This window comes from Cavia porcellus, unplaced genomic scaffold, assembly GCF_034190915.1.
Source record: "Cavia porcellus strain 051 isolate PalLab524CR breed Dunkin Hartley unplaced genomic scaffold, mCavPor4.1 scaffold_19, whole genome shotgun sequence".
Taxonomy (NCBI): domain Eukaryota; kingdom Metazoa; phylum Chordata; class Mammalia; order Rodentia; family Caviidae; genus Cavia; species Cavia porcellus.
The window spans coordinates 2,106,072-2,133,241 of NW_026947502.1; the positions used below are offsets into that span (position 1 = coordinate 2,106,072).

Genomic DNA, 27,170 nt, shown 5'->3' on the forward strand with positions numbered 1-27,170 from the left:
AGCAGGCAGTCATGAGTTCGATCCTTGGTACCGGTAAAAAAGGAAAAAGACAAAAAAAAAAAAAGTATAGGCAAAGGTAAAAAAAAATATATAGTACATCTGGATAAAGCTTTAAAACATTACAGCAGGCTGGCTCTAGTGGCATATTCCTGTAATCCCAACGCTCTAAAAGGCTGAGGCAGTAGGATCACAATTTTGAAGTCTGCCTGGGCCGTTTAGCAAAACTCTGTCTATAATAAAAAAAGAGCAGGGACTATCTTATTGCAACGTCCCTGGCTCTAAGTCCCAATACAAAAACAAAACAAAACAAAATAACCCCGCAACACTCACAAAAGCAGAGCAAAACTAAAGGGCATTGTCTAGAGGCTCATTTATAGATGACAGTATTACAAAGAACACAGAGGGAAGGTAATTACCACAAAAGTCAGAATAGTAGTAGTATATGGAGTGGAGATAACAGGAGGTGAATGAAGGGATGCACACAAAACATTTCTATGATGGTACAAATCTGTCTGTTTCTTGATTTGGGTTCTGGGACCTAAGTGTTTTCCTTATTATTCATTACTCTATCATTATTAACTATAAAGGAAAGTTGTATAATATAGTGGTTAAAATAACAACTCTGGAGCTAGATTATCTGGTTAAATTTAAACTCAACTACTATTACCTGTGTGATTTGGGGTAGGTTTCTTAATTTGTCTATACTTCAACTTCATGATCTGTTATTTGGTGCCTATCTCAGTGTTGACATAAGAACACAAATTAGTTCAAACTTGTAACAAACTTAGAAGACTATGCAGGTTTCTTGTTAAACAGTAAATACATATATTTCAAAAATCAAGTGAGAGAAAGAACAAATCATTTGTTATTCTGAGACATATTAACAATTTTAAGTGTGAACATCTTTTTTAAAACAAAAAGTTAAAGTTATTAAATTCAATATACTGTCATAGACTAAAGAGATCTAATTTCAAAGTTAGTTCTGTAGATTTGATGCGTAACAAAAAAGACAGATTACCTACACATTTTTAAAAACTGGCCTAAAACATCTTCCTAGGAAAACATGATGTGAAAGATGCTGACCCATAGCTTTAAAGGACTGAGGAAAGGCAGCCTCTGTGGTGCAGCAAGTCAGTGCTGACAGTACTCTACTCATACAGAGACCAAAATTTTTTCGAGACCAGGGCTCACTACTTTGCCCAATGTTGCCTTGAACTATGATTTTCCTGCCTCAATCTTCCAAGTAACTAACTCAAGATGATATATGATTTCTTATATAGACATTAATCATTAAACGATGAGATACATCCCAAAAATTGCATCACTAGTTGATCCTATCACTGTGCAAACAACACAGAGTGTATTATGACAGCTACATCATTAGATGATGTAATGCTTTGCAACCTCTATGAGTATGCAATGCCAAGGCGAAGTGTCATTAAATAGTGTGTTAGGGTTTGTCTGCAGGTCCCCCTAAAGCCTCATGTGATAGCACAGCCAACACTTGGGAGGTAAATTATAGGGGCATAATAGCTGACTTGTAGTTAGGAGGTAGGGTCTGGCCAGATGGAACCAGTCACTGCAGATTATATCTCTCTTCCAGCTCTTCCTTTGCTCTTTGCTTTCTGTTTGCGTGAGGTGAGCAGTTTTTCTTCTGCCGTGCCTTCGAGCCAGCTGACTGTGGAATGTGAGAAAAAAATAAACCTCTCCTCTCTTAAATTATGGGTGCCTGAGCAGTGAAGAAAGTGACTAAGTACAGAGCATGGATGCTTGTGATTCAGTGTTGCAGTACCCCCCACCCCCAGCATTCTTGAACAATTATTAAATATTCAACTTAAAAAACTGGGTTGGAGTCATAGCTCAGTGACACAGCACCTGCTTGGCAAACGCAAGGTCCTGAGTTTGATTCCTGGTACAAAAAAAAGTAAATTTTTGAATGGGAAAGGTTGGGGTAAACAACTTCAGTAAAATACTGAATCCACTGGTATGTATTTTTTAAGTCAATAAAAACAATTGAAGACAAACTGTAAAATGCACAAAAAAAGAAAAACCGGAAGTAGCAAAGATAATATAGGTATTAATTTCTTAAGAGAAATTAATATGAAGTTTTTTTTCTACAAATGGTAAGAAAATAGCACTTAGACTATTATTTAAACTACATGGGCAAAAATGAATGTAGCTAAAACTATGTCTCCAGATTAACATGGAAGGCAAATGGAATAAATAAAAAATTACATAAAACAAAAATGCTCAAGTAGTATTACCAATGTCAAAAAACAAAACAAAACTAGAAAAAGAAAAATACATTTTTATTACCCCAGTAGATGTCTATCACAATGGGTCTAAACACTATCATTAATAAAAGATACTACTAAAACAGTGAGCCCTTGACAATTTGAAAGTAAAAAGATAAATGCAAAAAAACAAATTATAAACTCATAAATATCAAAGTTAAACAGCATTGAGGGTCATAAATGATGAGACAATCAGAAATAATTAAGATATATCTGTTATGAATATTTATGCTTCAAATAATGGACAGAAAACAAGAAAAAGAGGACATGCAACAAGAGTAAAGACATAAATAAAAACTGTCAGAAATATAAAATATAAAGAAGGTTTTGAATATATATTTTAGTACTTCACAAAGCAAATATATACAAAAACAAGAATGATTAAGAAAAATAATTAAGTGCATATAGATCAAACTCAACATTTTAGTAATATTAAAAGTTTTTATTGGCCATGTGTGGTGACATATGCCTCTAGTCCCAGCACTAGACTACATAGTGACCTTACGGTCAGCCTGAACTACATAGGGAGACGCTGTTCAACAAGCCAAGAAACAAACAAAAAAAAAAGCTTTAATTTAGTATTCATGAAACACACAAAATCTTATCATGAATTATATAACACAGAATTTTAACAAATTAGTAAATCAGCATGAGAAAATAAAATTTGAAATGATCGAGAAAACACAAAAGAAGCTACAAAATAACTTGCTAGTCAAATCAAAAATCCAATATTCAAGAAAACTAAAAATATTAATAGTTTTTATAATGCATGACATAGCTAACATATACTGTTAAACAACAACAAAAAATGAATAAACCTGAAAAAGAAAAATTGAAGGTATAAAAAAATAAAACTTTTAAGATGTAACAGATGTGATGTTTTAAGCCTGCCCCAAGCAAAATATGTGTACTATCCCCAAAATTAAGTAAATCCAATTGGAAAAGTAGAGTGGAAAAATGAATATAGGTTATAGACCAAAGCAAAAGAATTAAAGAGAGTTTTTTGTACAATGTCAGTACATCTGCATGTCTGGATAAAATGGAAGTTTTCTTAGGAAACACACATTATCAAAGGAAGTTTTTAAAAAAGGTGAACAAACTGAAAACATGGACAGTATTCAAAGTGTTGTACAGAAACTACCCATAAAAAGAACTAGAGGCACAAGGGATTTTATCCATGATTTCTTTGAAGTCGTTAAGAGACAAGAATTCTAGTGTCACAAATGATTACAAGGTAAACATAAAAGTTAAATTGATAAAAGTCTTAGAAAAAAACATTCAGAACAAGTTTCATGACATTGAATTTGGCAATGATGTCTTGACATAACATCAAAGCACAGGCAACAACAACAAAAACAGATAAAATGGGGCATCGCCAAAATGAAGGACTTTTATGTATCAGAATCACAGTAAAATGAAAATGTAAGCAATGGAGGGAGAGAGAGAGGAAGATAAGGGAAAGCTAAAAGAATTAAAATGTGTTATGCACATGTACAAACTGCCCACAATAATTGTAATCATTATGTACTGAAAACATGTGATGATAAAAGTTAAAAGGATTTAGAGCTGGGGATTTAGCTCAGCGGCATAAGCGCCTGCCTTGCCAGCAGGCAGTTGTGCGTTTGATCCCTGGTACCGATAAAAACTAAAAAGACCAAAAAAAAATTAAAAAAAAAAAAAAAGTTAAAAGGATTTTTTTTTTTTGTCTTTTTTGAGACAAGGTCTCCCTATGCAGTTCAGGCTGTCCTTGAGGTCACTTTGTAGCCCTGGCTGGTTTTGAACTTGCAATGATCCTCCTACCTCAGCCTCCCGAGTGCTGGGATTACAGGCATGAGCTACCACACCCGGCTAGTTAAAAGATTTTTAAAAAATAAATGAAAGGGGCTGGGGATTTAGCTCAGTAGCATAAGCGCCTGCCTTGCAAGCAGGCAGTCGTGAGTTCGATCCCTGGTACTAATAAAAAAGAAAAAGACAAAAAAAACCATGTAAAAAAATGTAAAAAAAAAATGAACATCCAACTCACAGATGGAAGCTATTTGCAAATTGTGTATCTGATAAAGGCTCAATATCCAGGATATAGGAAGAACTGCTATAATACAACATATACACACATAAACAATGTGTCCCCTCAAATAAGCTGTTTAAAAAACAAGTAAAGGACTTGGATTCTTTCTCAAGGAAGATACACAGGCGGCCACCAAGCACATGAGAAGACATGCAAGTTATATACCTCATTAGAGAAATGCAAATCAAATCACATGCAATTATCATCTCACACTGATTAGCATGGCCACTATTAGAACAGAAAATAACAAATGTTGGTGAGGATATTGAGAAATTGGAACCCTTGTGCTCTGCTGGTGGGAATGCAAAGTAGTGTAGCCACTACGGAAAACACTGGATTTTCTCAAAAAATTATAGAGTGGGAATAGTGGTGCATACTCAGAACCCCAGTACTTGGAAGACTAAGGCAGGAGGACCACCATGAGTTCAAGGCTAGCTTGGGATACAGCAAGATCCTGTCTTTTAAAAAAACAGAGTTACCATTGAATCCAGTAATTGCATTTCACAGCATGTACCCCAAAGACCTCGAAAGTAGAGACTGGGACTCAAACAAGTATTTGTACACCGATGTTCACAGCAGCTTTGTTCACCATAGCTAAGAGAGGAAGCAACCCAATGTCCACTAGGGAATCAATAAACAGAATGTGGTATAGATATAAAACATAATTAAACCTCAAAAAGGAAAGAAATTCTGACATCTTACACCATGGATGGACCTCAGGGACACCATGCTAAGTGAAATAAGCCACAAAAAGTCAAATAGTATGTGATTCCACTTGATAGTACTTGGAGTAGTCAAAATCATAGAGACAGAAAATGGAGGGATAACTGCCAAGGACTATGGGGTGAGGAGATTGGGACGTCAGAGTGTAATGGGTATAGAGTTTAAGCCGAGGAAGATGAAAAAGTTCTGGAGATGGATGGCTGTGTGTCCATACTTAAATGCCTCCCAACTGTACACTGAAAATGGCTAAAAAGTAAATTTTGTATTATCTGTATTGTACCAGCACATTACACAATAGAAAATAACAAACGAATTAAGTTTTGACAATTTTGTAAAACTCTGTAAATTAAAAAGTAAACTATTACATTTCAAAGGGGCAGGGAAAAGGAAGAAATCACAAGGGAAATGAGAAATATTTTGCATGATGTAGCCAAAACCAGTGCTTAGAAGGCAATCTATAGCTTTAAATGTTTTCACCAAATATAGGAAGTCCATAATCTGACCTTTTTTACATGTTCAGAAGGTAAAGGAGATCAAATTAAAACTGAAGTGTAGAAACCTGCTTCAGAATAAGCTGGGGCAAGCACACTTCCCTCTGTCTGTCCTCCTGAAGACCTCCCCAGCAAACCTGGCCCCAAAGAGCAGTGAGAAGCACCATTTCATCTTGCTTTATCTTCCTGCCACTTGGCTCTGGATGTGGGCAGCCACTGAAAGTCACAGCTGCGTGGGGGACTAAAGGCCCTGTATGCGGCCGGAGGGTTGGGAAACTCCAAGGAACCATTAATACTGAGGAGACAGAGCAGAGGCACCTGAGAAAGTGACGCCTAAAGTTATTTATTTATTTATTATGTGTACCAAATAGTATGAGACACAATTGTAAGCAAGGGAAGAATCTTTATGCCCCAACACGGTGGGGAAGTCTGGGGGTGGCGTTGGAGTAAAGCAGTGAAAGAGGAAAACTGTATCAACAATACGGTTCATCTACTGCCTCTGAAAACTCACAGAAGACATCAAAAAAGCCTCAAAAAACATTCAAATCTAGTGAACATGGAAAAGATACTGCATATGTACACCAAAACATAGCCCCCAAAACAACCAAGAAATTTTAAATGTCTTTAGAAAAACTGCTATTAAAAAAGAAGAAACTGAGACTAACAGGAAAGCTTGTAGAAATTAAAAATCTGACAAGAGAAACAGACTTTGTATTGAAGGAATGAAAGGCAAAGTTTAAAGAAACTAGCACTCTCCCCTCCCAAGATGCCATGCTGCTTCTAATCAAGAGTCTTTACAACTGCTGTTCCCTGAGCCCAGAGTGCTCCCCATCAGCCTGATACTTTATAAGAGTTCAAAAGTACTGTAACAGTTGTATACTGTGTCAACTTGAGAAATTTAGAAGTTTAAGTCACTCAGCAGGAAGCCAGGGACCTTACTTTATAAATATCCTCAGCCTGTGCAAGGAGAGGCCGGAGGTGGTGTGAATGCTACACGCACCCTGGGGGTTGGTAGCCTGCTTACAATATAAGGGAGGACAACAGGCTTGTTCTCCGCCCCTGCTTTTGCTCTTATTGTTTTTGCTGCCTTCTGCCACCTTTAAATGTTGCCCCTGTGCCATGCCACCCTGCTTTGGAGCTAACTGATTATGAACTGAAACCTCCACAAAACTGTGAGCCAAATAAGCCTGTCCTTCCTTAGTTCTGGTGTTGGGTATTTTGTCTCAGCAATGACAGAAAAGTAACCAAGACAGAACTTGGTACCAGAGAAGTAGGGTCATTGCTATGACTATATCTGACCATGTGGTTCAAAAGCCTTTGGCAGTGGCTTGTGGGACGAGTTTGGGAAGGTTTGGAGATGTTGTCTGAAAGAGCAGCAGTAGAATGCCTCAGCCTGCTCTGAATGGGAGATTCTGGCCAGAGCTCAGAAGACCAGAAGACGGACAGAAATCCTGCCGGTAAAGACCAGGTTCAGGAAGTTTCCGGTGGGAGGAAGGTCTGTATTGGGTGCTGGACTCCAGTGAAATGTCCTATAGCTTGGCAGAAAAGTTTGTCTGCATTTTGCTCCTCCAGAGACTATGACTGAGGCTGAGATTAAGGGCACTTTACTAATCTGCCAGAAGAAATTTTAAGGCAGTGAAATGTTGAGGCTGTGGCACAGCTATTACTGGGAGCTAAAAAAGCTGGATTTATATTGTAAATCAAGAGCAAATAGCTAGGCAGGATGATTTAAAATATGTTTGGCCAGAAAGGAAGTTCTGACAAAGCTGTGAACTAAAGAGATAGAGCTGAGATCTTGACTGCTGAGAAGAAACAGAATAGAAATGAGGGCCTGAGAGCATCACAAGAAGCAGCAAGTTATCACCCTTTTCAGCCTCAAAACTGCAGAAATGAAAGTCTGCTTTGAAGAGAAAGCCACAGAATATCATGTTTTAGAATGCTGGCAGCCACACTATGTTCAAGAATGGTGAAGGAATAGAAAAATTTTTCCTTGGAATTGGATTCAGAGTGCCCAGCAATCCAGGCACTCAACACTACAGCTAAGAGAGGAGAGCCTGGCTAATGCACCAGCTGGCAGCAGACCTTGGCATCATCCATGTGGTACTGGTTTTAAGTACATGTAGAATGTAAGAGTTATGGGATTAAAAAGGCTTCCACCTTGATTTCAGAAGGCCTGGGATACAAGGCAGTGTGCCCCTGAAAGGGTAATGTGTGAAGCTGTGAGGGTGAAGCCAAAGAGGCATTGGACACCCTAAAAATTTGGAAAATCCAGGTAAGTGGATCATCTAAGGAAAGCTGCAAAGAAGGAGCAAAGCAGGCATAGGAGAGAAGCTGTGGGAGCCACAACCACCAGAAATGCCATAGGGGTAGAGTCACAGGAGCTCTGTGCATCTCACAATCTGCCACAGATTGCTTCAGATGCTGGATGTGGAACTCTAGAATTTAATGTTTGCCCTGCTGGATTTTGGACTTATTTTGTTCCCAATCCTTTGTATCCCTTGTTAGTAACTTTTGGAGTGAAAATGCTATCTAGTGCCTGTTGAATGTTGGAAGTGTTTAACTTTGTTTTCATTCACACAGGGGACTGTAGCTGTTTGCTACATCTCAGAAGACTTGGAACTTGAACTTTTCAGCAATGCTGAAACTGTTAGGACTTTGGCAACTGTTGCAGATGGACTAAATGCCTTTTGTATAAGTGAATGTGCATGGGTCTTTGAAGGGTCAGGAGCGAAATGTTATGGTTCTAATATAATATGTTGATAGACAATACTTGTTTTTAAGGATTGTTAAACCTTTATTATAATGTTCAAGTTGTGAATTGATAAGAATATGCATGCCTTTGTATTTGGAAACCAGTTTAAAGAAATGGGTTGGGTTGCCAAATTGACAAGGAGTAGATTGTAATGGTTGATGCACTGTGTCAATTTGGTAAGTTTGGAATTTAAATGAGCCACTCAGCAGGGAACTAGGGTCTTTACTGTGATTTTCAGCCTGTGCAAGAGGAGGGCACAGAGGTGGTGTGAATGTTACACACCCCTAGTGGTGGTGGTAGCCTGATTACAATTTAAAGGAGGACAGAGGCTTATCCTCTAGCCCCCTTTTGCTCTTGCTGTGTTTGTTGTCTTCTTCCACCTTTAAATGTTGTCCCTGTGCCATGCAACCTAGCCTTAGAGCCAGCTGCTTATGGACTGAAACCTCCATAGACTGTGAACTAAATAAAACTTTCTTTCCTTAATTCTGGGAATTGGATATTTTTCTCAGTCACGAGAGAAAAGTAACCAAGACAAGCACCTTCCAGGAGAAGCCTTCCTTAACCAGCTCTATTAACAGCACTCTTGCTTTTCTTATTTTCCTGCAGCACTCCTGTTAATCGCTTTGTTTAAGCTGCCTTATCTTTCCATAAAGTACCTACCATCACTCACACTGTATTCATTATCACTTTGTTTTCTTTCTTTTCCCTTCTCTCTTACTTTGTGAATTTATTGTCTTTTCTATTATAATACAAGGCCATGAAAGAAACTACCTATTTGTGTATTGCTATATTCCAGTGCTAGGAACAGGGTTAGCACTCGATAAATATTTATGGAAGGAATATGTTATTTACCTAAGAATAAATAAAAATAGCAATAGTAGTATAATTTACAGAAATCAGTAATAAAAGCAATTAAAGCTGCCTTATGAGATCATAACAAATAAATTAGCATTCAAACCACCAAATGATACTGAAAACTATGATGTAGTAAGACTCACAAAAATGTCTGTCCTATCTGACCCAGTGATTTCTCTCCTAGAATCCTATTCTTTAAAAAACTTAAAGGAAACCAGCAATGATGGTCATGAAGATTTTTTCCCCCTCTGTGGTGAAATTAAACATTCCCAAAGAAACAAGTGCAATAGAATTTCTACACACAAGTAGAGTACTAAACAGGCAGCTTCTTTTTCATCTCATCAGGAGACGTAAACATAGGAAGGTGTACTGGTGGCCTTTAAGACCCTGCAAGGATCTTACAAGAAACATTTTGTGACTTTAATAAACAATCCATTACTTTTGACTTCGGTATCTGACCTAAAATTCTCGTGACTATTAGGTAAACCTTTTGGGGTATACGTTAGATTTAAGTGCTCATCCATAGCTTGACCAAAAATGGAGCCCTCACTTGACCAATCATCTCGCTAGGAATACAGTAAGCTACCTTATCTCAGTACAATGTTCAGATTTTTTATACCTTAACCAACCTATGTAACTTCCCCACCAATGTACTCCCCCACAATGTACTGACTTACAATTATAATTGCTCTCTCTCTACAAAAATAGTTACATGTCTTTTTGTTTTGATCACTCATGGCAAACTGAATCTGTGATCCAGGCTTAAGTCACTTACCTGTGGCTTAGAATAAACTGTTTTCTCATATTCCATCCAAGCAGAGTTGTTATTCTGTGTTGACACTGTGAATACTTTCTTTTACTGTACCATTCCGAGGCCAAATAAGTGTCTGCTAGCTCTTTAATTTAAAAAAAAAAAAAAAACCTGTACAAAAAGACATGATGACCTCGCGATATACCTCAGGGTAGAACACTTGCCCAGCAGGCAAAAGGCTCTCAGTTCAGTCCCCAGGAAAAAAAAAAAAATATAAGAGATAGATGTTTTTCACATAGTAGATAACATACAGGTGTCAATTGCATTTTCTTTAGAAAAAGTAAGTGATAATGTCTAAAAGAGAAGTTTCAGTAGTGACAAGGATTAGTAAATGGGTCACAAAGATTAGGAAGCATGAAACATTAAGAGAAATGGGACTGAATGGATAATGAATGCAAATTGGAAATTTGGGAACAAGAAGAAAACTGTGAAATGAAGCATTGTTAGAAATGCAAGCAAAGCTCAAGTCATTTTTCTTCTGTTTTTAAATGTAGACTACATGGAATCTGTGGGAAACCAGTTAAGGAAGATTAAGACCTAATTGGTCTCTTCTGTGAGCACAAAGGAGAAAAATATCATCCATGGCTAGTGCATGTTGCAGGTTCTAGAGAAAGCAAGTACAGATGAGCTTAAGTTATTTACCTGAGCATGTATTAATACATGCTATAAGGCAAAATAATTTTGTGTTACTTTAATTGCTTGTACTTGTGTGTGGGTGAATAAAAAGGGGACAAGCCAGAGGCTCGGAGCTCCTCTGTCCTAGAGTCATCAGCTCCCTGGCTGACATTAAACTGACTCTGTGTCTCTTTGTCATTCATCCTTGTTTGGCCTTTGGTTAGGGAAACAAAATCGCAGGACTAGGTCCCTAAAAGTCGCACCTTGGGTGGAGAAAACTGGAGAAGGGGATGGGAAGGGCTTTTTCTCCACCGTGGTACCTGGAGCAGTGACCTGGGACCAGCAGGGCAGATCAGTCTTCTAAAGAAATCCTTATAAAAGGCAAAGGAAAAAGAAATGGCAGTTTTTTTTTTTTAAATGAGAAGGGAGATTTTAAACATTTATATAAGTAAGGGAAAGGAAGGGGCACAGATTATATCTGGGAAGACACACTCATAAAAGTCAGTAAGAGGAGATATCCTACTCACAAGAGATGGAATGCAAAGTACAGAGGAAGAACCAAGAGAAAGTAGTAACCGCTGATAGTTACTGAGTGCTAAGTGTCTCACACAATATGGTTGCTATGGTACATTACCTCTCTCCAAGATAAGGACATATGTAAGAGCTGGGGAGAAAGTGTCCTATCAGTACCGCGAGCCACCTTCTGATAGTGAGTACGCTAACTGGCACTAGGTTCTCAGGACCCAAAGACTGCTGAAGTGATGACTCCCTAGTGAGACACTAGGGTGACAGGGCTCGGCATCCTGACACTCACCTGGAGAGAAGCACCCTGGGAGTTCTTTGTTCCTTAGGCTTAGTTCTTCTTGCTCCAGCTGGGATATCACATTTGGTTTGGAAAGCTGGTGCCCTGCTTGGAAGGAAAGAGATCCAGTGTAGGTTCTGAACTGAGTCTAAAATCCAATCCCAGCATAGTTCTGATCCCTTTTCTTTAGGGGTTTAGTGACAGGAAGGTGTGGTTCATGAAGTTTCCCATTTTCTATTCTCTACAGGAAAAAAAGATCTTTCACCTTGAAATAGGGGATATCAAGTGAATACTCTAAAAACAATACCTATGAGAGTAAGGATTCCAGTCCAAATCCATAAATTTCAGAGGTCACAGGGGATCAAGGGGTACCAAGAAGTAGGTCCTGAATTAGCAGTCCTTACCCAGTGAGACCAGATTCCTGTAGTTCTCCAGCATAACTTTGCCATACAGGTTTCTCTGAGCAGGATCTAGCTGCATCCACTCCTCCCAAGTGAAATCCACAGACACATCCTTGAATGTCACTAACTCCTGAAACTAAAAAGTCCTCCTCAAGAAGGGATTATGCAAAAACAAACAAACCCGCTAAGGGCAGTGAAAAACCAAGAAACAGGAGAGAGAAGGGACAGGATACAGAGATCTAGATGAAAAAAATGTTTTACCCTTCAACATAAATGGAATAGTTGTAACAAAAATAGGCATTAACATGAATGAGTTAGAGCTAAATACATGAAGTGACTTAGGAATCAAGGACAGGAAGAGTAGGTGTACAGGCTTGTGTATAAGTCTTCAGGGGCTAGTGGAGGGACACTACAGTTTAGTGTCCCTCTCTAGATGTCCTCCTAAAGACTCATGCAGTCTTAGGTGGGGTTTCTGGGAGATGACTGGGTCGTGGGGGTGTGATACTCATCAGCAGATTAATGAGCTGATAGTTTAAATGTGATGTTGGGAGGTGAAGCTGGTTGGAGCAGGTAGGTCGGTAGGGGCATGGCCTGGTAAGGTTCAGCCATCTCCCTCCTCCCTTAATTCTGTTTCTTGCTGTCATGCCATGAGCTGTTTCTCCTCTGGAATGCTGCCCTGCTTGGAGCCAACCAAGACTGTAGACTGAAACCTCTATGAAGTGTGCTTTCCTTCTTAGTAGTGGGTGACAAGTATTGTGTCTCTGAAAATGAGAAAGTAACTAAGATACCAACTTAACTTGAAAATGCCATTTCAAATTTGTATCTCCATTGCAGCTTTGTTCTCTAACTTTTAATGGAGGAACTATGACATGCTAAGCATTTAATATCTTTTTAATGAGAACATAAAACCAAATAAATAATTATTAGAAATAACTCACATTTCTACTTAAATTTTGCAGCCTCCCTTTACGTAGTTCAGATACCAACCTACAAGATGACAGCAAAAATATTACTTTATATGTGAGGAATCTGATAATAAAAGATTGACTTACATATTACACATTTGGAACTCAAGTCCAGTGCTATCCACTCCCTATTCTTTGAGACAAGAAGGTGGCCAAGAAAAGAACCCTACTAGCGCCCAGAAAACTAAAGTAAGAAACAGAGAATTTGGAAATGAAGGTCAGGGAAAAAGGGTTTCAAAATAGAAAGTCATGGTCAACAGGAGCAGAAGTGGAACAGGTCAAACGAATGATCACTGAAAAGAACTGCTGGCTCAAAAGTTAGGTAATTTTGGGAAGAAAAAAAAATGGTGGCTTACTAGGAAGCTGGATAGAGAACCTCTCCGGGGAAAACAGCCCAAATGCTAGAATCTAACAACACAGAGAGGGCCAGACGATTGGAGAATGATTCTCAATAACTCAGGAGGAAATCGAAAGAAAAATAAAATTAGGAAGAGGAAGGAAAAGCACAGGTGGAGGGCTGAAGCCCAACAGGCTCACTGAGACCTGTTCTGTGATGTGCTGGGTATGCCATGGAGTCTGACGATTCAAGGTCGTGCAGAAGCCGAGGCTGGCGATAACGCGAGTTGGTGAGTCCTGGGACCTTGGTGGGAGGATGCAGTGCAGTGTGGAGTGGAGCCAAGGTAGAGAGCTTTGTTGGCTCTCGGTGAGTGCTGGAAATTGGGTCCCACAGCATAGAGGCTGACTGGAAGACATCTTGGAATAGGGCAGAGCCTGGTGCTGCAGTGGCGTCAGTCAACTGCCCCGGGCCTAGAGAGGACTGGTGGGAGCAGCTTGGGCTGAACCATACCCCTGGTAGGGAACCAATAGCTAGGGACGAAATTGTTCCGACCCTGTGACCTCCGCCACAGCACAGTGTAAAGTACAGAAGGCAGTCACAGGTTGACTGCCTCAGAGGGGAGGGGCCAACCCACAGCCTGCACACCACCTCAGATATCAGCAAACTGGAGAGAACAGCAAGCCCCAGCCAGCACACTTTAGAAAAACTGTAAGGAATACAGATATGGCCTGAGACCTCCTCCACACATCTGTCTGAAAGAAACCAGAAACATGACAAAAGCAAAAGACAAGACAAAGCCTCCAGCCACTGACCTGGGAAAATAGCCCAAGGGAGATACATACGGAAAAGAACCAGTCCAGCAATCATGCAGTGTTAGCCACAACACCAGCAGACATAAAGAAATACATTCGTAACTTCATAGATGAACTTAAAACTGAAATTCTAACCTAAATGAAACAAGAAATAAAAAGGTTAATTAAAGAAATGCTAAGCCCCTCTCAAGAAAACACAGAGGGAAGAAGGGAGAAACCCAAGAAAGGAAGAGAAACCTTTGGTGAAGAATATAAACAAAATCTAGAATACATGAAACAGATCCAAAGAGACTACCAGGAAACTAAAAACTCCATTGAAAGCTGGCAAAATGCCTCCATTGAAAGCTGGCAAAAGTTAGCCTTTCGAAACTTGAAGAGAGATTTACAATGTGTGATCATGAAAGAAAAGACCTGTTAAAAATAACAAGGAACCAAGAGATAGCAATTCAAAGGCTAGAAGACAACAAGAGGATCTATAACTTAAGAATAAAAAACGTAAGCAAAGAAGCAGGAGTAACCACAAATGAATTACAAAGACTATTCACAGAAATAATTAAGGAAAACTTCCCAAGCATAGGAAAAAGAAATGATATCCAGATAAATGAGGCATACAGGTCTCCAGCCAACTACAACCAAAACAGATCTACACCCAGACATATAATAATCAGGATTCCAGAAATCCACCACAAGAACAGAATATTAAAAGCAGCCAGAGAAAAGAAGCAGATTACCTACAAAGGACAAATCATCAAAATAACAACAGACTTATCAACACAAACTATTAAATCAAGAAGAGTCTGGGGGGAAATAGTCCAAGCCCTGAAAGAAAATAACTTCCAAGCAAGATTACTGTATCTTGAAAATCTCTCTCTCAAAACTAATGGAGAAACAAGATGTTCCAAGACAAACAGGACTGTGGGAGTTCATGGCCACCAACTCAACCCTACAGAAAATACTGAAGGACATTCTAGAGAGAGAGAGAGAGAGAGAGAGAGAGAGAGAGAGAGAGAGAGAGAGAGAGAGAGAGAATACCAGGATTCCAGCAACAGTGGCAGAGAGGCCTCAATAAACAAGGAGGACAGTAGAATGAAGGAGAAAAATGGGACAAATAATAGCAGAAAAATAGAACAGCAATTGAGGCAGAGAAGGTAGGCTATAATTTTTAACATAGGCTAGATACACTAACAAAAAGAAACAGGCTTAACCTACTCCTAACAGAGTAGGTTAGGAGGCATCCATTGAGATGCTCTGAATAGGAAATATATTCAACCTGAAAGAAGGTTAATAAACTGAAAGTCAAAGATGAGAAAACAAAGCTCTAAGTGACAGGGAACCAGAGAGAAATAGGGACAACTCACCCAGCAGCCACAGATAGGTTGGAAAGTTATGACACTTTTGTGCAGTGTAGAACTACAAAGCTAGAAGGAAGGAAAACCCTGTGGCTTTAGTAAGTAAAAGATCAAGCTGAGGGGTAAAAAGGTTTAGCACCACTCAGATAGATAACGGGTTGCCCCTTAATCTAAAAACTAAAGGAGTTAGTGGGACCCAAAATACACAAAGCATCCTGAGAAAGGGAAAGGTGAGGAATTGCCTAAAAAAGGAAGGCAGAGGACATTGTTAATAGAGTATCAGAATTTAAAAGCCACAGTAATCTATCGCTCTCCTTAGTTTGATTTTATTTTGTTCAGGTCAGTCTACTCATACTAGATTTGAGGGCATAGATAGCTATCCCCAACATAGCAGGCTATACCACAGTAACTCTCCTTTATTTCCTATTAACTTAAACTGAAGCCCTGTATTACTTACATTGTCTTACTATGACTGATCTTATTTGAAGCTGGTTTGTTAAACTGCTGTTTTGCTTTGACTGATCTTATTCAAATTTGGTATGCTTGATAACATTGAGTCTAAGAGTAGAGACAACCATGCTGATGATGACAAGATGTAATAACATACCCATTCCGGTTTGATATTAACTGCTTTTGAAGTCCTACAATGTCTCCAAAGTTATGTTTTTATTAAAATAGCTATGTAATGCTATGTTTAATTATTATGTCCGATGATGTGGACAACTCTATTGAAAATAACAAGAGAAAGCATAGTGACTACTGTAGATCACCTAATAGGTTTTATGTCTTTTTCATTTCATGTTTTTTCTAACCATTTGTTTTTTTGTCTTATTACGATCTGTTTTTCCCTATAATACAGAAAGGATAGATATACATGTAGAGATTCACACATGGGAAGAATTTCTAAACAGTTTACAGGAACAGATTATATAATGCACAATGTAATGAACAGATAATCTGAAGAAGAGACACTAAGAAACCCAGTGCTAATTCTGTAACATTATGATATAAAATCTAGCAAAACTATTATTCACTGTTCAGAGTGATATTAGTCTAGTCTTTTAAGTTCAATTTCAGCACACATAACTATAAGGACAGCTACTATGAAGAGAATGAGGGACATTATGGCAGTCACTATTGACTTCCCCAATGTCAGGTCTTGAAGACCCAAAAAGTCTTCATCACCCTGTTATGATTAGATTAGTTCTGTAATGTTCAGTATGTATTCACTGTGTGTGAAGATGGGGACAACTATTTGGAAGAAAACTAGAGACAATAAGACAGATAGTGAAGATCTCCAGTGGACTTGCTTTGAAATCAGTGTTTCTTAAAATTGTTTCCTTATGATCTGTTTTGTTCTGTTTTGGTATGTTTAATCTTACCCTCTTTAAGATATGGGCAATTCTTTTGAAGATAGCAAGAGGCATTACAGTAGCCATTGTTGATCACCTTGTATTTTGTTTTTACATCATATACTATGTCTATTCTTGTTTTAACTGACTCCATTTTGCTTTGTCACATTTGGTTTTATTCTCTTCAAACAAAGTAATAAGAACTGTAGGATTAATAAAACCTAAAATGTGTAATTGTTATTATAAAAAAAGAGAGGAAAAGAAAGTGCTCTAAAGGATGTAACTGCATGTATGTTTAAGTGTATAAAACAGGTAATCCTATTACTAAGTTTTTGTTGGATCATTGAACAGAACTGTTTGCAGTCTCACTGTTTAAATGTCTACTTTGTATGTTTTACTTTTGTAACTTGAACAGCGACTTCTAAGACGACAATATGTAATCTATCAACTAATGATTTCTGTTTTTTTGAAATTCTGTATTTTTTTTTACCTTTTTTCTGCTTTGCCTTTTTTTTCTCTTTAAATAAAATCCTTTATTAAAAAAAAGTTAGGTAATTTCAAGTAAGTGGTGGAGTCAGAAGTGAGCTTACTGCAGATGAAAGAATGAATGAATATAAAGAATCTGTAGCAGTCATAATAAATTACTGGAATTTTTTGATCCAGCAAGAAACAAATCAATAAATAAATAACTGGAATTTTTGTGAAAAAAGTGAGAGACATGTATAGAAATAAGGAAGTAATAAATAATGGAAATGAAATAATAGAAAAGGTCTTGATAATTTAAGGACAGAGAGCATTTTAATATATAAATAGCTAAAGAGAACAAAATGGTGGAGTAAAAACTAGAGAGATGGAAGATAGAGTACAAAATAATTTCAAAAAAAAATATTTATTTTATTTCTAAGACTAGGAATTCTACAGTATTATCAGTCATGTACAGAATTAATTTTCTTTCTTTCCACTTCACTATTTTCTCCTAATTTCAATAGGATGTCTTTATTGTAATCTAATAAATGCTATGACAAACCAACAGCCAATGGCATACTAAATAGTCAAATCTGAAAGCATTCACTAAAATCAGGAACAAGACAAGAATGACCACTATCACCATTCCTGTTCAATACAGTTCTGGAAACAACAGCCAGAGCAATTAGACAAGGGAAAGAAATTCCCAATTTACAGTTATACTATGAAGCTACTACAATAAAAACATCATGGTACTGGCAAAAAACAAAAAACAGACCCAAGTGCTTCCACCAGAAGAAAGCCTCTTTAATAAATGGAACTGAAAAAAACTGGCTTCCCACATATTGAAAATTGAACCTAGACCCGTATCTTTCACTATACAGTAATTAAAATTGAAGTAGATCAAATATCTAAATGTTAAAACAGAAACACTACATCTGTGGAAGAGAATAGGTTTAAAAAAAACTCTTGATAGGTACAACTTTTAATCTATGGCAAAGACTTTATGAACAAAACCCCAAATACATAGGAAATATTACAAAGAATCATCAATTGGGAATGCACCAAATTAAAAAGCTTTTGGACAGTAAAATAAACCATCAACAGAGTGAAGGGACAACATATGGAATGGGAAAAAAAATTTGTCAGCTGTTCCTCAGACAAAGGGGTAACATCTAGAACAAAGAACTCAAAAAAAACCAGAATCACCCCTCTCCAAAAAAATTTAAAGTCCCAGTACAAATTGGGCATCACAAATGAATTGACATCTCCCAAATAAAGATGTACTAACAGCAAATGAATACATGAAAAAATCTCTGGTTATTTGGGAAATGCAAGTTAAAATAATCCTGAGATTCTATCTCACTGAAAAAGAATGGCTATTGTTAAAAATAAAAAACAAATGCTGGCGAGGCTTTGGGGGAAAAAAGGAACACTTACATTGCTGGTGGGAATGGAAACTGATATAACCATTATGGAAACCAGTATGGAGATTCCTCAAAAAACTAAAACTAGAAGTTCTGTCTGACCCAGGTTTTTCCCTCCTAGTTATCTTCCCAAAAGAGTGAGAAGCATCACAGATGCATACCTATGTTTATAGCAGCACAATTTATAATAGCTAAATCTTGGAGACAGTCTTATGCCTATCAACAGATGAATGGATAAAAATAAGTGTGTTTATATACAACAGAGTACTACTCCGCCATAAAGGATAAACTTGAGACTTCAGCAGAAAAATGGATGCAACTTTGAGGCCATAACTTTAAGTCAAATAAATCAGACACACAGGTTTAATTATCACATATTCCTCTTATCTGAGAAACCTAAAGGGTGAATAAGCATAATGGATGACAGTTATTGGGAAATATGAGAAGGGGAACAAGGAGGATGAATGGAAGGAGGGAAAAGAAAAAAAGAAGAGAAGAAAAAGATGGAAACAAAGCTTTTGTGACTAGGGAGGGGACGAAGAGTTGAAGGGAGGGGAGGAGACTGGGGCAAAAAGAATCAAGATATATTACACATAGATAAAAATGCTCCACAATAAATGTAATCAATGTGTATGAAAAACATGCACTAATAAAAAAAAGTTGAAAAAGATAGAGACAAGATATGGCAGACTCATAAATACAAAGCAGAGAGGACAGCAGGTGAATATCAAGCAATGCAGAATACAAGCAGAAATAAGACAAATCTCTTTAAGATGGTATTATATCAGAAATAAGAGATTCCCTTTCATTAAACATTTACTTTTGTCAATTGTCTTGTTAGCTAAATACATGAGACAAAAGTTAAAAAGCCTGAAGTCAGACTGCTATGTGCATTCACCTTCAAAGCCCCAAGCTCTCATCACCTTGCCTCAGAAACTAGTATGCCACAAAGCATCTCTCATCACTGAGGTTCCTGTGCTGGCCACAGGGTAACTGCAGAAAGGCACAGGACTTTTAAAGGTTAAGTGAAACTGGGAAACATGAGTCATAGAATGTGTTTGCTGTTATCCCATAAACTGCTGTTTCCCTTTTACCTTCTTCCTAGTCTGAGGTCTTTACCCCCAGTCCACTCCAGGTTCATATTAAGCAGACTCTTATACAAAAGTTTCACAGGTTTGCCTTACTTATGCAAATCGCTCTTAAAACCAGAAACAAACTTTTTGATACCATCATTCTTCCAAAAGATTTATACATCAAATGAAATAAATTAGGCTATCTCAACTCATAAAAAAATCTATTAAAGTGATGAAGTTTTAGGCACCATAGCAGCAAAAGGTCTTCAGACATATACTTGCCAGTCCAAATCATTTTGCTTCACAAAATCCCAATCAGTTAAATCTCAATCATAACAGGAATTAAAAGTGAACCACCTAAGAATACACTTATTATTAGAAAATATGTAAGCTCTTTCTGATCAGTCTATAAAAACCTAACAAAGGCCACAATGAAAATATGAACTGAGCAAAGAACAATTTTGTTACTTAATAAGAGGAATAAATATTGTAACTGTAGTAGTCTTCTTCAAATATCTACTTGAAATTCAAATCAGAATGGCATATTCTTACATTTTTATTGTTATTGTTGAAAGTTGGTAATAGATGATAAAATTTGACTGGAAGACTAAATGTATAACAACAATAACTAAAATTCTGCAGAGAAAACTGAGGAGAGATTTGCCTTACAGAATAAAATAAATTCTAAAATAACAAAATAGCTGGGGACTTAGCTCAGCGGCATAAGTGCCTGCCTTACAAGCACTAGGTTGTGAGTTCGACTCCCAGTACCAAAATAAATAAATAAATAAATACAGAATAGTAAGACACAACAAAATACAACTACAGAGGCCACGGATTAAGCTCAGTGGTGTGAAGTGCCTGCCTTGCAAGTGCAACATCATGTGCTGTGCCATGCTGTGATCCTAAATACAACTACAGGATAGAACCTAGAAACGTAAGCTATCATATAATATAAATTAGGTACACAGAAATTCAGTACATTATAAAGGTTGCATTTTAAACCTATGGAGAATGAATATATTACTCAATAGATGATCCTGGCTCAAACGTCATCTCAGGTGCACTCCTGCTCTCCTCTAAAGAGGCCTCCTAGTGTGCTCCAGCACATGGTTCTCCCAGCTCAGGTAATCATCCTCAAGTCTCAACATTTTCTCTCTACAGTCTGTTTCCCTAACAAGAAGGTAAGATCACAACCTGACCATTCTATTCACTGCTGCCTTCTCATTCCCCAGGACCCTGTCCCACACATGGTAGTAGGTGCTGAATATTTGTTTAATGAATAGATGGAAAGATGGATGAAATGGCCCACATCATATTGACTATGTAGGGTTAGGGTTAGGGTTAAGGGCAATTTTAAGTGTAAAAAGAAACTTTTAAAACTTACATTTTTAACATTATTTAAAGATGGGACTGGAATGCACAGCCTATTCCCACAACTAGAAAATTAAAAAACCCAGCTAAGCTTGACATTCCCTATGCCAGTTGCAACTTGTAAGGTAAGTGTAACTCAACCAGACCGTGCATCTGATTTTTTTTTTTTTTTTTTGCTTGTTTTCAACTTTTTCTTGAAGGACAGCTTGGCTCAGTCTCAGACAAGGGTTGATTCTTCAGGCTCACCATAACCTAGACCTCTTTGTTAACTCCAATTAGCTTATATAACATAAATTTTGCCGACTAACATATGACATGCGTAACCAACTATAAAATATCTTGTTATCTGCCTTTTCTATTTCTTTCTGAAAACACTACATAAGCAACTATTTTACCCCAAGACAGGGCTGATAATGTGAAACTGAGATTACCATCAGCCTGCTAGTGTAATAAAACTGTCTGCATTCCAAAGTTCCTTGGTGCCATGTCTTCCATCTGGTCTGGTCCTGAGTTCCGCAGCAACTGAAGTGAGATCTCCGATTCAAAGTACATACAAGAAATTACAGACAGCCCAAGGGTATAAATTAAAAATTATAAGAGTAATAGAGAACAAAGAAAATATATATAATCTTGGAGTGTACAAAGCCTTCATAGCTAGGACTCCTTAGCCAAAGGAAAATAAATATAACTCCACAAAACTCATTTGTAGCAGACATGATAAACAAATTTAAAAGAAAAATGTCATAATATAGGCAATTTATGGAAAGCATTACTATCCACATTATACAAAAGGTCTCATTTGTATAAAAATAACCCAAATGGCAAAGGAGGTAGAATGGTATTTTAAACAGTTAGAAGAAAGTATATCATAGTTGCTTCTGAGGTTTGGAGATTTAGAATTTTATGTTATAACCTTTAAAGTTTAAAAAAGACTGTAAGAAGCAAGGCATGGAAGTACCTACCTGTAATCCCAGCATTCTTGGAGGCTGAAGCAGAAGGATCTCAAGTTTGAGCCCAGTAATAGAAATTGAGTGATTTAATGAGACAGTATCACAAAAGGGGGTTGGGATTGGGATGTATTTTGGTGGAAAGACGCTAAGTCAGTTCCCTACTACTAAAAAAAAAAAAAAAAAAAAAAAAGACTACAAAAGATGATTAGGCCATATACCTAATATTTATATTCAGAAAACAGTACCATTTATAGGCAAAAATAAAGTCATTCTTGGGCAATGCATAGTAATAAAGACGAAAACAAGATGAATACAGGAAAATGGTTCTAATTTTGCAGAACATCTCCCAAATGCTACCACACTTCAAAATTTTGGTCAATTTACAGCTTATAATCACAGCTTCTAATTAGTCACTCATTTCCCATTACCTGCTGCGTAGTTCTAAGTGACCAGTCATTTTGAGATAGAGCAAGAAATTAAGGAAGTATCTGTAGCCAGCTGATACCAAATATCTAGGCTAACGTCCTTTAACAGAAACTGATTAAATGATGGCATACTCACACAATAAAAGACAGAAGCTTCTTACATACATACCAATTTCCAAGATACCACAATGTTGTAATGGTTGACACACTGTGTCAACTTGAAAAGTTTAGAAGTTTAACTAAGGGACTCAGCAGGGAGCCAAGGTCCTTACTTTAGAAACATCCTCAGCCTGTCCAAGAGGCTGAGGATGCTATGCTCACCTCGAGGTGGGGGGCTGCTTACAAATAAAGAGAGGAAGAGACTTGCTTCCCCTTACTTTTGCTCTTGCTGCTTTTGCTGCCTTCTGCCACCTTGAAGTGTGGCCAGACTGTCATGCCACCCTACTTTAGAGACAGCTGATTATAGACTGAAACTTTTACAAACTGTGAGCTAATAAGCCTTTCCTTCCTTATTTTTGGGTGTTGAGTATTTTGTTCCAGCAACAAAAACAGAATTTGGTACCAAGGAAGTGGGTTGTTAGGGTGATTGTATCTGACCATATGATTCAAGAGCCTTTGGGAATGGCTTGTGGGAGAATCTCCACACTGAAAGAGTTTGGAGATGCTGCCTGAAAGAGTAAGCACTGGAATGCCTTAGGCTGTCCTGTATGAGAGATTCTGGTCAAAGCTCCAACGACCAGAGGCTGACATATCCTGAGTGTAAGGACCAAGCTCACGAGGTTTCTGCTGGGAAGGACTACCCTGGGATTCTGGACTCCAGATGATACATATTATGGTTTGGCAAAAAGTCTGTCTGCATTTTGCTCCTGTCCAGGGATTGCCTGAAACCATGAAAAACCGTAGCAATGTCAAGTATACAGTAGACATTGTTAATACTGTTATTTCTATCATGACCAGTGGAAACTGAATATGATTTCATTCCATTACACGATCAAGAACTCAGCAGGCCAGGCCATCCACTGGCATCTGAGAACAAAAGGGACATTCAGAAGTTTTGTAAGAAATACCCAACATTCTCCTACCTTTCTACTATGCCACAGATTCTATCCTGTGCAGAGAATCCCCCACACTGTATGGAAGTTAAGAGATCTGAGAGAAAAATGAGCTCACCTGAGCTCCCAAAGGCAGAGGCCCAGCAGCCATTGTCTTCTCTTTCCTTCCCGGGGAGTCCCTCCTAGGGATGGTGCAGATTCCAAGGAGGCAGAACAGAAGGAAGAAAAGGAAAGGAGGTCAAGAGAAGTGAGATTTCTGAGACACCAGCAATAAAAACACCTAAAATGGATAAGATTTATAAGGTATCTTCAAAAAAAAAAAGAAAATGACAATGTTTATTTAGAGTTTGCTTTATTAAGATTATTTAGCTATATAAAAGCAAGATGAAATCAAAGACATGCTGTAATCCAGGTTAGGATAATCTTGATATACTAATTTGTCACTTATTTGAAATTAATCTATAACCAATATAATCCTACTCAATCTACACCTAAGTAAAAAAATACTTTAAAGTAATTATAGAAAAATGACTGAACTTAATTGTGTTATATAGCAGCCAGGAAATTTTTAAAGGACTTCCTATGAAGACAAATATCACGGAAGTTAAATAAACTAATCTCATAGAAGTAGACAGCAGAACAATAGTTACCAGAGGCTGTAGAAGGGATGGCACAATAGAGGATGATTGTCAGGTATAAAAATACAAATAGGAGGGATAAGTTTTAATGTTCTAGAGCTCAGCAGGGTGTTTACAGTTAATAACAACAATGTATATTTCAAAAGACCTAGAAGGAAGGCTTTTAATATTCTCAATACAAATAAGTAATAAATATAAGGTCATAGATATGCTAATTACCCTTGTTCATTATACAGTACAGTGTATTATCACACTGTACCATACAAGTATGTACATTATGTCAATCACAAATAAAATGAAATTTTAAATAATAAAATGAATACTGATGAGTGAGAACTTGCCCAGTAATTTTCCTTTTTTTTTCTTTTCTTTTGGAGACAGGGTCTCACTGTGTAGTTCAGGCTGGCCTTGAGTTCCCTATGTACCCAGACTGGCCTTGAATTCAAAGTGATCCTCCTGCCTCAGCCTCCCAAGTGCTGAGATTACAGGCATGAAATACCACACTGGGCACCCAGTAATTTTTTTAAAATTCTAAGAACCTAGTATTATGGAAGAATCATTCATTCACCAAACATATTGTCAACCTAGTGTGTAAGAAGCACCATTCCAAATAATGGCAGTGTGTAGAGCTTTAAATGAAACAGATAAAGAATCCTCTTGGATGTTACAGTCTAAAAGGGAAAAGGATCAACAGAACAAATTAAAATCCAATATAGATAGTTCAGGAAAAAAAAACTATGTAAGAATTCAGGGGCTGGGAGAACAATTTAGTGGCAGAGCAGTATTTTAGCATGAATAAGGCTCAGGGTTCAATTACCAGGACCACAAAAGAAGAATAAGAAAAAAAAAAAAAAAGAATTCAGCATATTAAAAGAATGACATTTCACATGGGCTTCCCATCTGGAAAAGAATGAAAAGGTACATGGAATAAAACAAAAGTATTAAATAACAGATGAACATTTTTGTGATTTCATGAAACAGAACCTCTCCCCAAATGAGGGAATGTTACGTCTGTCCATATGAACATGTAATATTTTTATACAGTCAGGAAACGTATGCTGAGGTATCGACTACAAAGTGTAAAAAGAAAATAGCTCAGTGACAAAGCACTTGTCTAGCATCCCCAAAACTCAAAAGCAAAAATAAAAAATGGCAAACTACCTAAAAATATCTGAGTTTTCAAAATGCAAACTTAACCCTATCATTTGCACTTCTCAGAAGGCTAAAGTCAATACTAACACCCAGAGTTGGTATGGCTCTATCAGGCACCGTAACATTTCAACTATTATAGATAGAAACTGCTACTTTTTTGGAAGGATAGAGGCGGTATCCAAAGCCTTGAGGTATCCTTGACCTAGAAATTTCACTCGAAGAGATTTACAGAATAAGACTACAATCCACACATGTATAAAATGTATGAAGCCAGATAACCTATTATTACTTACAATATTAAGAGGAAAAACAGAAAAACCCCACAAAAACCTGAAAGATAACATATGACACAAGCACGCTTTCCCTCACGTTAAAATTTTGGTGTCAGCTGTTTTTAAAAATCTGTATTAGATGTGTTCAAAATATCAAATTTTTAGAAAAGTTTATACTATATGTTCCCTTAGGTTGTTACACAAACTCGTGGAGTTTAAGATTCCTGCGCTGCGACACTTAGCAAATAAATTTCATAATTCAACTTTAAGACTAATGGAGAAGACATACTCATTTGTATACACATGTATACACATATGTCAACCGACATGAAGATGCTGACACATTTTTAATGCTTTTGCTTATCTACACTTTCTAATTTCACCAAAACGAACTTGTAAGAAAACGCTTTGAGCCCTCCCCAACCCCGGAGAACGGCACAAGGCGGACCGAGGGCGCCCACGCCCGCACCCTCCATCTGAGGACGCGGAGGGCGGGAGCCGAGGGGCGCTCACACAAAGAGCGGGCCCGGAGGCCCGACCGCCGTCCCGCGCTCCGCCTTCCCGAGGCTGGCTGCACCGCCACCGCCGCGCGCCCGGAGGGCTGCAGGCCCGGTAACCCCTGCGAGGGGCGCGGGCGCCAGCGGCTCCGGGACTGCGTGCTGCGCCGGTCCGCAGCCCGGTACAGAGGAGGCGGTGTCCCCGGAGAGCGGGCGTCCGCCCCCCGCGCGTGGCCCGGGCCGTGAGGGGCGCACCTGCAGCCCGGCGGGCCGCGCTCCTCAGGGCCGGGGTGACGCTTCTCGGCGCACCCACGCCGGCCCCGCCCCTCAGGCCGCAAAAGCCGCACCCCACAGTCCCGGCTCCTCCTCAGGGAGCCTGCGAGGCCCGCCACCCGCGCACTCAGAGCGCCACACTCACCTCGCGCCAAAGGAGCCCGTGGGACTCGCGGCGGGACGCGGCCGCACCCTCCGGCGCGTCCGACTACATTTCCCACTAGGCTGCGGGACCGCGGTGCGGAAGTACAGGTGCGCAGGCGCAGGAGGCGGGGCCAAAGAGTACGGGCTACTGCTGGCGGCAGGGTTCCCAGCTTGTGTCTGGTGTTTGTTGGAGTTGCAAAACCGGGAGGTAATCTGAGCGATCCTCTTCCTACGGCTGCCCCTCTTTAGAAACCCAGCGACTGTAGATGGGTCAGATAATCTGGCCAGACCTCGCTTTTCCTCATCTAAAACAGGGAGCCCCTCATGCACTCCTTGAGATGGTAATAGTAGGAGGTATGGTTGTGACTCGCCAGATGTAGCGGGCGTTTCATGAGCACGAATGGTGGCTGCTGCTGTACCAAGCTTGGTGTCAGGAGATGCTCTCCGTTCTTCAAAATTGCCACTGTATAGAAAACCAGCAAAATGTCTCCCCATGAAACGTTTGCCCTATGTTCAGGTAGTTTGACCGAACTGCCACTTAGAAACTTGGGTAATGTATGACATTTAAGGGGCACAAGAATGTGATCTCTTTGGTTGTAACATTTGGCTTTATAAAATTGATATACAATTGATTGCTGATTTTTTCTACCTTTGTTTTCCCCCTCATATTTTTTACAAATACGGTTGCGGGGATCAAAGATCCAAGAACCAAAATATTATGCTTCCAAAATATCTTCATGCCAATTCTACACAAAGTGCCAACAAGTTGTCCTATGTGGGCCACTCATTACGGAAGCCAATTTT

At 38.5% G+C, this 27,170-nt stretch overlaps 1 protein-coding gene and 1 non-coding gene across 20 annotated transcripts in view; both read right to left on the reverse strand.

The window, feature by feature from the left end:
- Zfp2 (ZFP2 zinc finger protein) overlaps positions 1-26,490 on the reverse strand; it is a 34,474-nt gene extending 7,984 nt beyond the window's left edge. Inside the window, exons 1-6 of one of the 19 annotated variants that reach the window (XM_063230503.1) lie at positions 26,368-26,490; positions 23,509-23,572; positions 21,926-21,949; positions 21,395-21,497; positions 11,813-11,945; positions 11,421-11,516 (exon numbers count right to left, since the gene is read on the reverse strand). In XM_063230503.1, the coding sequence (XP_063086573.1) occupies positions 11,421-11,516; positions 11,813-11,945; positions 21,395-21,397 (232 nt within the window). In that variant the 5' untranslated portion in view covers positions 21,398-21,497; positions 21,926-21,949; positions 23,509-23,572; positions 26,368-26,490. The other 18 variants (XM_063230511.1, XM_063230510.1, XM_063230496.1 and 15 more) reach the window with 18 other exon arrangements.
- A 564-nt stretch (positions 26,491-27,054) lies between these two features.
- LOC111757438 (U11 spliceosomal RNA) lies at positions 27,055-27,170 on the reverse strand. Its single transcript, XR_002791788.1, has one exon. It is a non-coding gene; the product is annotated as a U11 spliceosomal RNA (small nuclear RNA).